At 36.6% G+C, this 18,645-nt stretch overlaps 1 protein-coding gene across 5 annotated transcripts in view; it reads right to left on the minus strand.

Moving 5' to 3' along the window:
• Positions 1 to 18,645, minus strand: part of FAM120C (family with sequence similarity 120 member C) — a 151,847-nt gene that overhangs the window by 67,729 nt on the left and 65,473 nt on the right. For all 5 annotated transcript variants that reach the window (XM_024126904.3, XM_028482304.2, XM_024126903.3 and 2 more), the window contains exon 10: positions 6,464 to 6,713. In XM_024126904.3, coding sequence (XP_023982672.1) covers positions 6,464 to 6,713 — 250 coding nt within the window. The remainder of the gene's footprint in view (positions 1 to 6,463; positions 6,714 to 18,645) is intronic.

The raw sequence follows: 18,645 nt of genomic DNA on the forward strand, positions 1-18,645 counted from the left end.
GAAGAAGATATAACAATTGTAAATATTTATGCACCCAACATAGGAGCACCTCAATACATAAGGCAAATGCTAACAGCCATAAAAGGGGAAATCGACAGTAACACAATCATAGTAGGGGACTTTAACACCCCACTTTCACCAATGGACAGATCATCCAAAATGAAAATAAATGAGGAAACACAATCTTTAAATTCTACATTAAACAAGATGGATTTAGTTGATATTTATAGGACATTCCATCCAAAAACAACAGAATACAGTTTCTTCTCAGGTGCTCATGGAACATTCTCCACGATAGATCATATCTTGGGTCACAAATCAATTTAAAAAAATTGAAATCATATCAAGTATCTTTTCCGACCACAACGCTATGTGACTAGATTTCAATTACAGGAAGAAAACTGCAAAAAATACAAACACATGGAGGCTAAACAATATGCTACTAAATAACCAAGAGATCACTGAAGAAATCAAAGAGGAAATCAAAAAATACTTAGAGACAAATGACAATGAAAACACAATGATCCAAAACCTATGGGATGCAGCAAAAGCAGTTCTAAGAGGGAAGTTTATAGCAATATAAGCCTACCTCAATAAATAAGAAAAATCTCAAATAAACAACGTAACCTTACACTAAAGCAATTACAGAAAGAAGAACAAAAAAACCTAACGTTAGTAGAAGGAAAGAAATCATAAAGATCAGATCAGAAAAAAATGAAAAAGAAAGGAAGGAAACAATAGCAAACATCAATAAAACTAAAAGTTGGTTCTTTCAGAAGATAAATAAAATTGATAAACCAATAGCCAGACTCATCAGGAAAAAAAGGGAGAAGACTCAAATCAACAGAATTAGCAATGAAAATGGAGAAGTAACAATTGACACTGCAGAAATACAAAGGATCATAAGAGACTACTACAAGGAACTAAATGCCAATAACATGTACAACCTGGAAGAAATGGACAAATTCTTAGAAAAGTACAACCTTCCAAGATTGAACCGGAAAGAAATAGAAAATATAAACAGACCAATCACAAGCACTGAAATTGAAAGTGTGATTAAAAGTCTTCCAGCAAGCAGCTACATAGCACAGGGAGATCAGCTCGGTGCTTTGTGACCACCTAGACAGGTGGGATAGAGAGGGTGAGAAGGAGACGCAAGAGGGAGGAGATATGGGGATATATGTATATGTATAGCTGATTCACTTTGTTATAAATCAGAAACTAACACACCATTATAGAACAATTATACTCCAATAAAGATGTTAAAAAAAAGTAAATCCCCATAAAAGTTTAGTAAGGTATTAAAAAAAGAAAAAAAATTCTTCCAACAAACAAACGCCCAGGGCCAGATCGCTTAACAGGTAAATTCTATCAAACATTTAGAGAAGAGCTAACACCTATCCTTCTCAAACTCTTTCAAAATATAGCAGAGGGAGGAACACTCCCAAACTCATTCTACGAGGCCACCATCACAGATACCAAAACCAAACAAAGATGTCACAAAAAAGATTACAGGCCAATATCACTGATGAACATACATGCAAAAATCGTCAACAAACTACTAGCAAACAGAATCCAATAGCACATTAAAAGGATCATACACCATGATCAAGTGGTGATTATCCCAGGAATGCAAGGATTCTTCAATATATGCAAATCAATTAATGTGATACTCCATATTAACAAATTAAAGGAGAAAAATCATATGATCATCTCAATAGATGCAGAAAAAGCTTTTGACAAAATTCAACATACATTTATGATGAAAACTCTCCAGAAAGTGGTCATAGAGGTAATCTGCCTCAACATAATAAAAGCAATTTATGACAAACCCACAGCCAACATCATTCTCAATGGTGAAAAACTGAAAGCATTTCCTCTAATATCAGGAAAAAGACAAGGGTGTCCACTCTTGCCAATATTATTCAACATAGTTTTGGAAGTCCCAGCCATGGCAATCAGAGAAGAAAAACAAATAAAAAGAATCCAAATTGGAAAATAAGAAATAAAACTGTCACTGTTTGCAGATGACATGATACCATACACAGCAAATCCTAAAGATGCCACCAGGAAAATACCAGAGGTAATCAATGAATTTTGTAAAGTAGCAGAATACAAAATTAATGCACAGAAAGACCCCAAATAGCCAAAGCAATCTTGAGAAAGAAAAATGGAGCTAGAGGAATCAGGCTCCCTGACTTTAGACTATACTACAAAGCTACTGTAATCAAGACAGTATGGTACTGGCACAGAAATAGAAATATAGATCAATGGAATAAGATAGAAAGCCCACAGATAAACCCACTCACATATGGTCACCTTATCTTTGACAAAGGAGGCAAGAATACACAATGGGGAAAAGACAGCCTCTTCAATAAGTGCTACTGGGGAAAATGGACAGCTACATGTAAAAGAATGATATTTGAACACTTCCTGGAAAGAATATGAATATGAAAAAAAGAAAACTCCCTAACACCATACACAAAAATAAACTCAAAATGGATTGAAGACCTAAATGTAAGGCCAGACACTATCAAACTCTTAGAGGAAATCATAGGCAGGACACCTATGACATAAATCAAAGCAAGATCCTTTCTGACCCACCTCCTAGAGCAATGGAAATAAAATTAAAAATAAAGAAGTGGGACCTAGTGAAACTTAAAAGCTTTTGCACAGCAAAGGAAACCATAAACAAGATGGAAAGACAACCCTCAGAATGGGAGAAAATATCTGCAAACAAAGCAACTGACAAAGGATTAATCCCCCAAATATACAAGCAGCTCATGCAGCTCAATATCAAAAAAAAAAAAAAACCAAAAACAAAGAAAAGCCAAATCCAAAAATGGGCAGAAAACCTAAATAGATATTTCTCCAAAGAAGATATACAGGTTGCCAACAAACACAAGAGAACATGCTCAACATCGCTAATCATTAGAGAAATGCAAATCAAAACCACAATGAGGTATCACCTCACACTAGTCACAATGGCCATCATCAAAAAATCTAGAAAGAATAAATGCTGGAGAGGGCGTGGAGAAAAGGGAACTCTCCCGCACTGTTGGTGGGAATGCAAGTTGATACAGCCACTATGGAAAACAGATGGAGGTTCCTTAAAAAACTGAAAATAGAGCTACCATATGACCCAGCAATCCCACTACTGGGCATATACTCTGAGAAAACCATAATTCAAAAAGAGTCAAATATCATATATTAACGCATGTATGTGGAACCTAGAAAAATCGTACAGATTAACCGGTTTGCAGGGTAGAAGTTGAGACACAGATGTAGAGAAAAAATGTATGGACACCAAGGGGGGAAAGCTGTGGGGGTGTGGGGATGGTGGTGTGATAAAAAAAAAAGAGTCATGTACCACAATGTTCATTGCAGCACTATTTACGATAGCCAGGACACGGAAGCAACCTAAGTGTCCATCGACAGATGAATGGATAAAGAAGATGTGGCACATGTATACAATGGAATATTACTCAGCCAGAGAAAGGAATGAAATTGAGTTATTTGTAGTGAGTTGGATGGACCTAGAGTCTGTCATACAGAGTGAAGTAAGTCAGAAAGAGAAAAACAAATACTGTATGCTAACGCATATATATGGAAAGTAAAAAAGTGGTACTGATGAACCTAGTGGCAGGGCAGGAATAAAGACGCAGATGTAGAGAACGGACTTGAGGACACAGCGGGGGACGGGGAAGCTGGGATGAAGTTAGAGAGTAGCATTGACATATATACACTACCAAATGTAAAATGGATGGCTAGTGGGAAGCTGCTGCATAGCACAGGGAGTTCAGCTCCATGTTTTGTGACGACCTAGAAGGGTGGGATAGGGAAGGTGGGAGGGAGACGCAAGAGGGAGGGCATATGGGGATATATGTATATTTATAGCTGATTCACTTTGTTGTACAGCAGAAACTAACAACATTGTAAAGCAATTATACTCCAATAAAGATATTAAAAAATAAAAGATTTATGTGGTTCCGGAATAGTTAGTACAAGTCTGCAACAAGAAAAGCAGAGTGGAGATTTACCTGACCTGATATTAAGGTAAATTACAAACCCTTAATAATTGACAGAACGTGATACTGGCAAGGGAGCAAGTAGGCAATGGAACAAAATAGAATCCAGGAACGGACTCAAGTATATACAGGAACTTAGTACCTAGTAATGGTGGTAACACAAATCAATGGGGAGAGAACAGGTCATTTAATAAATGGGGTTGGGAAAACTGGCTTATTATGTAGAGAAAATAAAATTAGATCCTTTTATACAGCATATACAGAATAAATACCTACTATATTAAAAACATGGAAGGCAACATTATAAAACTATAATGTAAACAGTTACACTATAGTTACAGAAAAAGGAGACACATCTTTATGACCCAGGGGTAGGGAAGAATTTATTAAATAAGATCCCCAAGGCACACACCATAAATGTACAGATTGATGGGTTTGACAAAATCAACTTAAATACTTGTTGGTAAAGTGTACTGATATCTGCAAATTACTTGGAAATGCATCAAAAAGGATGGATAAACGGATGGCTAGAGATGGAGAGAGGGATAGTTATACGGTTATATGGTATAAAGCTGTTAATTATAGAATCTAAGTTGTGGTCATATGAGTGTTTATATGGTTATATGGTATAAAGCTGTTAATTACAGAATCTAAGTGGTGGTCATATGAGTGTTTGCCATCCTATCCTTGCAACTTTTCTGTATGTTTTTTTTTTTTTGGCCATGCCACATGGTGTGGCATGCGGGATCTTAGCTCCCTGACCAGGGATGGAACCCAAGCCCCCTGCAGCGGAAGTGTGGAGTCTTAACCACTGGACCACCAGGGAAGTCCCACTTTTCTGTATGTATGAAATCATAATAATGAAAGGTCAGTGAGAATGAAATACTTTTGTTCTAAAAAGGATATTGTACATAAATTTCTAAAAAATTGTGGCTGACTGGAAAAGATATTTGACACATACACACACAGATATAGAAAAGATATTTGCTTCATTTGTATGTCTATTTTTTTAGGGTATATTATGTATTTAAGGTTTAACATACAGTCTTGCTAAATTGTCATTTATATACAGATTGCTAAATTGCCCTAAAGAAAGTTGAACCAAATTTTCATTTGCATAAAGATAGCCAGTTGCCATCACCATTGTCACTTCTTGGGTATTCTTTTTTTAATTGGGGTATAGATGCTTTACAATGTTGTGTTAGTTTCTGCTGTACAGCCAAGTTAATCAGCTATATGTATACATATATTCCCTATTTTTTGGATTTCCTTCCCATTTAGGTCACCACAGAGCACTGAGTAAAGTTCCCTGTGCTATACAGCAGGTTCTCATTAGTTATCTATTTTATACATAGTAGTGTATGTATGTCAATCCCAATCTCACAAGAAACTTTTGTAATCAGAAAGAAAAAAGACAAGTAACCTAAAAGAAAATTTGCAAGATAAATAAATAGGCACTTCAGAGAATGTGAAAACAAATGGCTAATGTATATAAAAAAGAAGAAGAACCTCATCTGTAGTCAAATAAATACAAATTAAAATAAAAGACTACTTGAAACCCACTGGATTAGCAAAAATTAAGAAGTGATAAGATATCAGCCCTGGCAATAATATGAAGAAATAGAAACCCTTATGCATTCTTCATAGGACTATAAATTTAGAACAAATATAATCAAGAGCAATTTGGCCATATTTGGTGAAAAATCTATATGCATATTTACAGGATCCAGGACTTCAACTCCTGAATACATACTTCAGATAAACTGACACAGGAACACAAAGATACAGAGACATCTATGAAGATATTCCCTGTAGCACTGTTTGCAATACCCCAGAACTGGAAACAACTATCAAACAAAAAATAAAGTACTATGATATAAGTAATTGTTGGAATATAATTCAGCAGTCATCAGGAACGAACCATATACGAATACAGAAAGATCTACAAAATAACACTGAGTGAAAAAGTAAGAAATAGAATGATATGTACAACACAGTATCTTTTATGTTAAAAAAGGAAAAAATCTACACATATAAACATCACTATAGATTGTACATTGTACATGGATATATATATATATTTATATATACATATATATAAATATATGGAAGATGGCTTGGAGGGACACACATCAAATACCCAAGAATGGATAACTATGGGTAGAGAGAAGGGGACTGAATCAGGAAGAAAGGCGGAAGGGGACAAAAACCAAATATAAAACCAAAAATAAAAGAGTGTTTATGCATGGGCTGATGATGACAGAAGATCATAAACTGAGGAGACTATCATAGCAATTGATTTCCAATGTTTCTGAAGTCTGAAGTAAACATAAAACCTCCCCACCTCAAAATACCATAAAAACCATGTGCTTAAAGGAAATGTCAAAAAAACTAAAATAGAAATGAACTGACCACTTCCTGGTCACATGGCTTACCGGAGTACACAGCACATGAGCAGCAGATGGGTCGGGACGTTAGCCGGATTGAGCATACTGGGTGTGTCTGACTTCATACAGGCCAGGAAGGCACGCATCCTTCTGTTCTTGTCCTCAACTGCTTTGCCTAGCCAGAGCTTCTTGAGGTTTGGGCAAGTCCATTCCCGAAATGTCAGTGCAGACACCAGCTCAGGGGTTTGAGGTGACTTCCCTTTATAGGCAGACCACTCTTTAAGGATCACTGAAGGAACTATAAAATAGAAATTGAGGAAAAACTGACTATAGAGACTCTGAGCATTTCTGCAGCTGGTCACAATTGACAGAAACCATCACACTTCAACATCTTTGTATTTTCTGTCACTATAATTTTTATTGTTAGCAGTAGTAACAGCAGGAGTAGTAAGCATTTATTAGATGCTTGGTATGTATTAAGTATTTTACATATAAATGTAATTATTACTTACTCTTCAGAACAAACCTGAGAGAGAAGCATTATGACTATATTATCACAAAATACAGTGCTCATTTTGCAGGTGAAAAAAGGAATCAAAGCTCAGTGGTCACACAGCTCTGGAGTCACACAGCAGTCCCCCACTTATTTGCAGGGAATAAGTTCCAAGACCCCCAGTGGATGCCCCAAACCATGGACAGTACCGAATCCTGCATATACTGTTTTTTCTTATACCTACGTACCTATGATAAAGATATGTAAGAGATTAACAATAACTAATAATACAATAGAACAGTTATAACAATATACTGTAATAAAAGTTACGTGAAAGTGGTCTCTCTCTCTCAAAATATCTTATTGTACAAATTTAATGCCATTTCCATCTTAACTAAGCACTTATTGCGTACTGTGTCCATAACTTTTGCAGTTCAAGATGCGATAGCAAAACTAGCACAAATTTCTTTTTCCTTCTTCACAATTTCACAGACAGAAGACTCGTTCTTACCATAGATCTTTTTGTTCTTACTACAGATCTTAGCAACGTCAGCATATGATTTTTCTTCTTCCCTTATTAAGTTAAGAACTTTCACCTTTTCACTTAAAGGAAGCACTTTACAGCTTCCTTTTGGCATATCTGAATTGCCAGAATCACTACTCTTGCACTTTGGGGCCATTATTAAGTAAAATAAGGGTTAATTGAACACAAGCACTGAGATACTGGGACAGTTGATTTGATAACCCAGACAGCTACTAAGTGACTAACAGGCAGCATATGCTGAACAGAGGAATGTTTCACATTCTGGGTGGGAGGGAGCAGGACTATGCGAGATTTCATCACACTACTCAAAACAGTGTGCAATTTAAAATTTATGAATTGGCTGCATGCCCACACTGCCCCTATTATAGCCCGAGATAAAGAACGCAAGACTAAAATGGAAGTTTCCTCTATACCCTGACATCCCTTTTGCAGTATCCCAGTGGTCACAAAGACCAAGCCTGGTACAAGCAGGGGGAGACTGTGCCCAGGACTGGAGGTGAGCATTCTAAGATCAGTAAGGGTTCCGAGCTGCCGGAGACTCCAGTTCCTGTCTTGTTGCTCCACCATCCCTCGGACATGGCCCTCGTCTGAATGAATATTTGACCACATGGATGGATTGATATTCCAGCCAGGAGGACTGAGATACTTTTCCATTATAGGTTGTTACAATAATATTGAATATAGTTCCATGTGCTATACCGTGACATAGAAAGAGAAGAAGGAAAATTAGACGTCAGGAAAGGCCCCGAATGTAAGACAGCAAACAGACACAGTGAAATCTAAACCAGGGTCAGTGACTTTCTTTCCAAGTTGGGTCCTCAATGGAGGGCCCTAAATGCTACCAGCCCCCTGGCAGAAACATCACAGACATCTCAGAAGTGGCTTTGAGGCTTTTCAGAGGCTCAGAGATGATCCTTTGGAGCCCAGGGGGCGCCTTCAAGATGGCAGAGGAGTAAGACGTGGAGATCACCTTCCTCCCTACAAATACATCACAACTACATCTATATGTGGAACAACTCATACAGAACACCTAATGAACACTGGCAGAAGACCTCAGACTTCCCAAAAGACACCTCAGGTGACTTACACGCAGAGGCAGGGCCAGATCCAAAGCTGAACCCGAGGAGCTGTGTGAACAAAGAAGAGAAAGGGTAATTTCTCCCAGCAGCCTCAGGAGCAGTGGATTAAATCTCCACAATCAGCCTGATATACCCTGCATCTGTGGAATACCTGAATAGACAGCGAATCGTCCCAAAACTGAGGCATTAGACTTTGGGAGCAACTGTAGACTTGGGATTTCCTTTCTGCATGTAATTTGCTTCTGGTCCTATATTTATCTTAGTTTAGTATTTAGAGTTTATTATCATTGGTATATTGGTTTATTGATTTGGTTGCACCCTTCCTTTTTTTTACTTTTTATGTATACATATATATATATATATATATTTATTTATTTGATTTTTCTCTTTTTGTGAGTGTGTATCTGTATGCTGCTTTGTGTGATTTTGTCTGTATAGCTTTGCTTTTGCCATTTGTCCTAGCGTTCTGTCTTTTTTTTTTTTAGTATAATTTTTAGCGCTTGTTAGCATTGGAGGATTTGTTTTAGGGTTTGGTTGCTCTCTTCTTTCTTTCTTTTTTTAACTAAATTTTTATTTTTAATTCTTTTTTCTATTTTAATAACATTATTTTATTTATTTATTTTTCATTCTTTCTTGCTTTCTTTTTTATTCGGAGCCATGTGGCTGACAGGGTCTTGGTGCTCTGCCCAGGTGTCAGGCCTGAACCTCTGAGGTGGGAGAGCCGAGTGCAGGACACAGGGTCACCAGAGACCTCCAAGCCCCATGTAATATCAAACGGCGAAAGCTCTGCCAGAGATCTCCATCTCAATGGTAAGACCCAGCTCCACTCAACGACCAGTAAGCTACACTACTGGACACCCCATGCCAAACAACTAGCAAGACAGGAACACAAACCCACCCATCAGCACAGAGGCTGCCAAAAATCATAATAAGTTTGCAGACACCCCAAAACACACCACTGGACATGGTCAAGCCCACCAGAAAGACAAGATACAACTTCAGCCACCTTAACACAGGCACCAGTCCCCTCCACCAGGAAGCCTATACAACCCACTGAACCAACCTTAGCCACTGGGGACAGACACCAAAAATAACGGGAACTACGAACATGCAGGCTGCAAAAAGGAGACCCCAAACACAGTAAGTTAAGCAAAATGAGAAGACAGAGAAACACACAGCAGATGAAGGAGCAAGGTAAAAATCCACCAGACCAAAGAAATGAAGAGGAAATAGGCAGTTTACCAGAAAAAGAATTCAGAGTAATGACAGTAAAGGTGATCCAAAATCTTGGAAATAGAATGGAGAAAATAGAAGAAACGTTTAACAAGGAACTAGGAGAACTAAAGAGCAAACAAACCATGATGAACAACACAATAAATGGAATTAAAAATTCTCTAGAAGGAATGCATAGCAGAATAAGTGAGGCAGAGGAAAGGATAAGTGACCTGGAAGATTAAACAGTGGAAATAACTACCGCAGAGCAGAATAAAAAAAAAGAATGAAAAGAATTGAGGACAGTCTCAGATACTTCTGGGACAACATTAAATGCACCAACATTCAAATTATAGGGGTCCAAGATGAAGAAGAGACAAAGGGACTGAGAAAATATTTGAAGAGATTATAGTTGAAAACTTTCCTAATATGGGAAAGGAAATAGTCAATCAATTCCAGGAAGTGCAGACAGTCCCATACAGTATAAATCCAAAGAGAAACATGCCAAGACACATATTAATCAAACTATCAAAAATTAAATATAAAGAAAAGATATTAAAAGTAGCATGGGAAAAACAACAAATAACATAGAAGGGAATCCCCATAAGGTTAACAGCTGATCTTTCAGCAGAGATTCTGCAAGACATAAGGGAGTGGTGGCAGGACATATTTAAAGTGATGAAAGGGAAAAACCTACAAAAAGATTACTCTAAACAGCAAGGATCTCATTTGGATTTGACAGAGAAATTAACACCTTTACAGAGAAGCAAAAACTAAGAGAATTTAGCACCACCAAACCAGCTCTCCAACAAATGCTAAAGGAACTTCTCTAGGCAGGAAACACAACAGAAGGAAGAGACTTACAATAACAAACCCAAAACAATTAAGAAAACGGTAATAGGCACATACATATCGATAACTATCTTAAATGTAAATGGATTAAATGCTGCAACCTAAAGACAAAGATTGGCTGAATGGAAACAAAAACAAGACCCGTATATATGCTGTCTAAAAGAGACCCACTTCAGACCTAGGGACATATACAGACTGAAAGTGAGGGGATGGAAGAAGATATTCCATGCAAATGGAAATCAGAAGAAAGCTAGAGTAGCAATTCTCATATCAGACAAAATAGACTTTAAAATAAAGACTATTACAAGAGACAAAGAACACTATATAATAATCAAGGGATCAATCCAAGAAGAAGATATAACAATTGTAAATAGTTATTCACCCAAAATAGGAGCACCTCAAAACATAAGGCAAATGCTAACAGCCATAAAGGGGAAATTGACAGTAACACAATCATAGTAGAGGACTTTATCACCCCACTCTCACCAATGGACAGATGACCCAAAATGAAAATAAGGAAACACAAGCTTTAAATGATACATTAAACAAGATGGACTTAATTGATATTTATAGGACATTCCATCCAAAAACAACAGATCAGACTTTCTTCTCAAGTGCTCATGGAACATTCTCCAGGATAGCTCATACCTTGGGTCACAAATCAGATTTGGTAAATTTAAGAATATTGAAATCATATCAAGTATCTTTTCTGACCACAATGCTATGAGACTAGATATCAATTACAGGAAAAAATCTGTAAAAAATACAAACACATGGAGGCTAAACAACACACTAGTAAATAACGAAGAGATCACTGAAGAAATCACAGAGGAAATAAAAAAATATGCAGAAACAAATGACAATGAAAACACAATGACCCAAAACCTATGGGATGCAGCAAAAGTAGTTCTAAAAGGGAAGTTTATAGCAATACAATCCTACCTCAAGAAACAAGAAACATCTCAAATGAACAACCTAACCTTAAACCTAAAGCAATTAGAGAAAGAAGAACAAAAAAACCCCAAAAGGTAGCAGAAGAAAGAAATCATAAAGATCAGATCAGAAATAAATGAAAAAGAAATGAAGGAAACGATAGCAAAGATCAATAAAACTAAAAGCTGGTTCTTTGAGAAGATATACAAACTTGATAAACCATTAGCCAGACTCAACAAGAAAAAAGGGGAGAAGACTCAAATGAATAGAATTAGAAAGGAAAAAGGGGAAGTAACAAGTGACACTGCAGAAATACAAAGGATCAAGAGAGATTACTACAAGCAACTATATGCCAATAAAATGGACAACCTGGAAGAAATGGACAAATTAATAGAAAAGCACGACCTTCCGAGACTGAACTAGGAAGAAATAGAAAATATAAACAGACCAATCACAAGCACTGAAATTGAAACTGTGATTAAAAATCTTCCAAGAAACTAAAGTCCAGGACCAGATGGCTTCACAGGAGAATTCCATCAAACATTTAGAGAAGAGCTAACACCTATCTTTCTCAAACTCTTCCACAATATAGCAGAGGGAGAAACATTCCCAAACTCATTCTACGAGGCCACCATCAACATGATACCAAAACCAGACAAAGATGCCACAAAGAAAGAAAACGACAGGCCAATATCACTGACGAACATAGATGCAAAAATCCTCAACAAAATATTAGCAAACAGAATCCAACAGCACATTAAAAGGATCATACACCATGATCAAGTGGGGTTTACCCCAGGAATGCAAGGATTCATCAATATACGCAAATGAATCAATTTGATATACCATATTAACAAACCGAGGGAGAAAAACCATATGATGATCTCAGTAGATCCAGAAAAAGATTTTGACAGAATTCAACACCTATTTATGATAAAAACCCTCCAGAAAGTAGGCATAGAGGGAACTTACCTCAACATAATAAAGGCCATATATGACAAACCAACAGCTAACATCATTCTCAATGGCAAAAAAATGAAATCATTTCCTAAAAGATCAGGAACAATACAAGGTTTCCCACTCTCACCACTCTTATTCAACATAGTTTTGGAAGTTCTAGCCACAGACATCAGAGAAGAAAAAGAAACAAAACGAATCCAAATCAGAAAGGAAGAAGTAATACTGCCACTGTTTGCAGATGACATGATTCTATACATAGAGAATCCTAAAGATGCTACCAGAAAACTACTAGAGCTAATCAATGAATTTGGTAAAGTAGCAGGATACAAAATTAATGCACAGAAATCTCTGGCATTCTTATACACTAATGATGAAAAATCTGAGAGTGAAATTAAGAAAACACTCCCATTTACCATTGCAACAAAAAGAATAAAATATCTAGGAATAAACCTACCTAAGGAGACAAAAGACTTGTATGCAGAAAACTATAAGACACTGATGAAAGAAATTAAAGATGATACAAATAGGTGGAGAAATATACCATGTTCTTGGATTGGAAGAATCAACATTGTGAAAATGACTCTACTATCCAAAGCAATCTACAGATTCAATGCAATCCCTATCAAACTACCACTGGCATTTTTCACAGAACTAGAACAAAAAATTTCACAATTTGTATGGAAACACAAAAGACGCTGAATAGCCAAAGCAATCTTGAGAAAGAAAAACAGAGCTGGAGGAATCAAGCTCCCAGACTTCAGAGTATATTACAAAGCTACAATAATCAAGACAGTATGGTACTAGCACAAAAACTGAAATATAGATGAATGGAACAGGATAGAAAGCCCAGACATAAACCCATGCACATATGGTAACCTTATCTTTGATAAAGGAGGCAAGAATATACAATGGAGAAAAGACAGCCTCTTCAATAAGTGGTGCTCGGAAAACTGGACAGCTATACAGAAAAGAACGAAATTAGAATACTCCCTAACACCATACACAAAAATAAACTGAAAATGGATTAGAGACCTAAATGTAAGACCAGGCACTATAAAACTCTTTGAGGAAAACATAGGCAGAACACTCTATTGCATAAATCACAGCAAGATCCTTTTTGATCCACCTCCTAGCGAAATGGAAATAATAACAAAAAAACAAATGGGACCTAATGAAACTTAAAAGCTTTTGCACAACAAAGGAAAACATAAACAAGATGAAAGATAACCCTCAGAATGGGAGAGAATATTTGCATACTAAGCAACTGACAAAGGATTAATCTCCAAAATATACAAGCAACTCATGCAGCTCAATATCCAAAAAAAAACACCCAATTCAAAAATGGGCAGAAGACCTAAATAGACATTTCTCCAAAGAAGAGATACAGATTGCCAACAAACACATGAAAGGATGCTCGACATGACTAATCATTAGAGAAATGCAAATCAAAACTACAATGAGGTATCACCTCACAATGGTCAGAATGGGCATCATGAAAATATCTACAAACAATAAATGCTGGAGAGGGTGTGGAGAAAAGGGAACCCTCTTGTACTGTTGGGGAGAATGTAAATTGATACAACCACTATGGAGAACATTATGGCAGTCCCTTTAAAAACTAAAAATAGAACTACCATATGACCCAGCAATCCCACTACTGGGCATATACCCTGAGAAAACCATAATTCAAAAAGAGTCATGTACCAAAATGTTCATTGCAGCTCTATTTACGATAGCCAGGACATGGAAGCAACCTAAGTGTCCATCAACAGATGAATGGATAAAGAAGATGTGGCACATATATACAATGGAATATTACTCAGCCATAAAAAGGAACGAAACTGAGTTATTTGTAGTGAGGTGGATGGACCTAGAGAGTGTCATACAGAGTGAAGTATGTCAGAAAGAGAAAAACAAATGCCATATGCTAACACATATGTATGGAATCTAAAAAAAAATTAAAAGGTTCTGATGAACCTAGGGGCAGGAAAGGAATAAAGACACAGACATAGAGAATGGAGTTGAGGATATGGGGAGGGGGAAGGGTAAGCTGGGATTAAGTGAGAAAGTGGTATGAACATATATACACTACAAAGTGTAAAACAGATAACTAGTGGGAAGCAGCCACATAGCACAGGGAGATCAGCTTGGTGCTTTGTGTCCACCTAGAGGGGTGGTATAGGGAGGGTGGGTGTGAGAGACACAAGAGGGAAGATATATGGGGATGTATGTATATGTATAGCTGATTCACATTGTTATACAGCAGAAACTAACACACCATTGTAAAGCAATTATACTCCAATAAAGATGTTAAAAAAACCAGAAAACTCATGAATTGTTTACTTCTGGAATTTTTCATTTAATATTTTTGAATCATGGTTGACCTTGGGTAATTGAAACCGTGAAAGAGAAACCAAGGATAAGGGACTTTGTACTGTATTTTGAAACTCATTTCTTAAGTAGATGTACCAGGCTAGGCAAGGAAAGAAGTCCAAGGTAGAATCACATGAATACCTGGCTTCATAACAGACTATAGGACACCCCAAAAGACTTAAAAGAATACTACAAAATTCTCAAGAAAACAACATCTTTTAGATTTATGAAGGTGTAACAGACAAGGACAACATGGCTTCTGTCTATTTCTAGTGTACGTCAGGCTCCTAAGCTATGTCTTCTTTTACTTAAGTCTTCTAGTATCTACTCAGTTACCAATGATAGAAACCTGGAAGTCATCCCAGACTCCTTGCTGTCCTTCACTTCCTACAGCTGGTTATTTCAAAGGTCCTGCTGATTCTACTGTCTTATCATCCCTTATATCTGTCCCTTTTCTTCATCACAAGAAATATTGTTGAGGTTCAGATCTCATCATCTTTCACCTTGCAAGAGTCTCCAGACTGTTGTCCCTGCTTTCATCCTGTCCAGTCCCCCTCACACCCATATTCTACAACCACTAGAATGATCTTTTAAAAAAACCTTTTAGTTTCAAATAATTATAGATTCACAGGGAGTTGTGAAGATAGTAGACAGAAGTCCTGTGTACCTTTTATCTAGTTTCCCACAATGGTTATATCTAAAATGATTATAAGGACTTCCCTGGCAGTACAGTGGTTGAGACTCCACACTTCCACTGCAGGTGGCAGAGGTTTGATCCCTGATCAGGGAATTAATATTCCGCCATGCAGTGTGGCCAAAAAACAAATAAAATAAAGTAAAATAAAATAAAATGATTATAATACAATATTAAAGCTAGGAAACTGACATTGGCACAACTATGTGTATAGTTCTGTGTCATGTGTAGATTCATATAACTACCACCACAAACAAGATACAGAACTATTCCATCACCACAAAGTTCTCCCCTGTGCTACCACTTTTATGGTCACACCCAATGCCCTCCAGCACCATCCTTAATCCCTGGCAACTACCAATCTGTTCTCTATCTGTACAGTTTTGTCAATTTGAGAATGTTACATAAATTGAATCAGTATTCAACCTTTTGAGATTGGCATTTTCACTCAGCATAATGCCCATGAGAGCTATCCATGTTGATGCATATATCAATAGCTCGTTCCTTTTTTGCTGAGTAATATTCCATGGTATAGATGTACAAGGACATCTAGGTTGTGTCCAGTATGGGGCCATTATGAATAAAGGTGGTATGAATATTTGTGTGTAAGTTCCTGCATGAAAATAAGTCTTCATTCTCTGGGATAAATGCCCAAAAGTGTGAGTGCTACACACTTATTTTCAGTCTACTTTTAGTTTTAAGTAACTGCCAAATTATTTTCCAGAGTGGTGGTACCATGTTACATTCCCACCAGCAAATTATGAGTGATCCAGTTTTTCCACATCCAATCCAGCATGCTGTATTATCACCATTATTCATTTTAGCCATTCTGATAGGTATGTCGTGACACTTCATTGTGGTTTTAATTTGCATTTTTCTAATGGCTAATGATGTTGAACATCTTTTCATGTCTTTATATTCCATATGTATATCTTCTTCAGTGAAATGTTTGTGCATGTCTTTTGCTGATTTTCTAATTGGATTATTTTTATATTGTTCAGTTTTTTTTAAGTGAATTTCCTCTTTATTATTCTTGAGTAGAAGCTTATATGATATCTGAAATGACATTAAGGAGAATAGATAAATACAGATATAGATACATATATAGATAATCTAAGGCTCCTAAGACTTTATTATTTTAAAATGAGGATTAAGTAAAAGTCCATAATTATTTTGTAGAAATAAGTGTCATAAGACGAGTTAAATAGTGGGTTTTTTTTTAAACATCTTTATTGGAGTATAATTGCTTTACAATGTTGTCTTAGTTTCTGCTGTATAGCAAAGTGAATCAGCTATAGGTATACATATTGTTCAGTTTTGAGTTCTTTCAGATACTTGGTTTCAGAGTGTTTCAGATACTAGTCTAGATATGTGGTATTCGTTCACCTATGGATTTCCAATTGATCCAGTACCACTTGTTAAAAAGACAACCTCTCTTCCACCAAAGTGCTTCTGCGGCTTTGTCAAAAATCAGTTGGCTGTACTTGTGTGAGGCTATTTCTGGGTTCCCTATTCTGCTCCATTCGTCTGTATGTCTATATATCACTGCCAGTACCACACATTCTTAATTACTGTAGTGACATAATAAGTCTTGTAATCAGGTAGAGTGATTGCTTCCAAATTATTATTCCTTCTTAAAAATGTTTTAACTATTCTAGTTCCTTTGTTTTTCCATATAAATATTAGAATAATCTTGTCTACATACACACAGAATCCTGCTGGCATTATGTAGAAATTGTGTCAAACCTGTATACAATTAATTTCTGTTGAATCAGTAGTAAAAAAAATTCCCAACAAACTGTCAAGACAACTTGACAGTGAATTGCACCAAAAATTTAAAGGAGAGCTAACACCTATCCTTCTCAAATGATTCCAAAAAACTGAAGAGCAAGGAATGCCTCCAAACTCATTCTATATAAAACAAAAATATCCTCCAGGAATAAAGGGGAAATAAAGACATTCCAGATGAAGAAAAACTAGGATAGTTTTTTAAAAGCAGACCTACCCTAAAAACTGACTAAAGGTACTTCTCTACATAGAAATGATAAGAGAAGGAATATTGGAATATCAGAAAGGAAGAAAAAAACAATGGAAAGAACAAAAATATGGATAAATACAATAGATTTTCCTTCTCTTGAGTTTTCTAAATTACGCTTCACGTTAAGCAAAAACTATAATACTGTTTAATGTGGCTCTGAATGTCTGTAGAGAAAATATTTAAGACAATTATTAATGGAGGAAGGTAAAGAGATGCAACAGAGGTCAGGTTCACTTCACTTGAACTGGTAAAATGTCAACACCAGTAGACTGCAATAAGTTATGTATATACAATGTAATACCTAGTAAATATACTGAAATAGCTATACAAAGAGATATACCAAAAACATATATATAAATAAAAATGGAATTCTAAAATAAGTTCATGTAGTCCATAGAAGGGAAGAATAAGAAAACAGAGATATGAAAACCAGAGAAAACAAACAGAAGCAAAAATAAAATGACAGACTTAAGTCCTAACATGTCAATAATTACATTAAATGTAAGTGGTCTAACAACACCAATTAAATATAGAGATTGACAGACTGGATAAAAAAACATGACCCAGGGCTTCCCTGGTGGCACAGTGGTTGAGAATCTGCCTGCCAATGAAGGGGACACGGGTTTGAGCCCTGGTCTGGGAAGATCCCACATGCCGCGGAGCAACTAGGCCCGTGAGCCACAACTACTGAGCCTGAGCGTCTGGAGCCTGTGCTCCGCAACAAGAGAGGCCGTGATAGTGAGAGGCCCGCGCACCGCGATGAAGAGTGGCCCCCGCTTGCTGCAACTAGAGAAAGCCCTCGCACAGAAATGAAGACCCAAAACAGCCAAAAATAAATAAATAAATAATTTAAAAAAATGACCCAAGTATATGCTGTCTACAAAACATTCACTTCAAATATAAATGATATTGGTAGGTTGAAAGGAAAAGAATGGAAAATAATATACCATGAGAACATTAATCAAAAGACAGAAGGAAAGGCTATATTAATACCACATTAAGTACACTTCAGAGCAAAAAAACTGCCAGGGACAGAGAGGGACATTACAAAA

The sequence above is a fragment of the Physeter macrocephalus genome, chromosome 21 (genome assembly GCF_002837175.3).
Source record: "Physeter macrocephalus isolate SW-GA chromosome 21, ASM283717v5, whole genome shotgun sequence".
NCBI lineage: Eukaryota > Metazoa > Chordata > Mammalia > Artiodactyla > Physeteridae > Physeter > Physeter macrocephalus.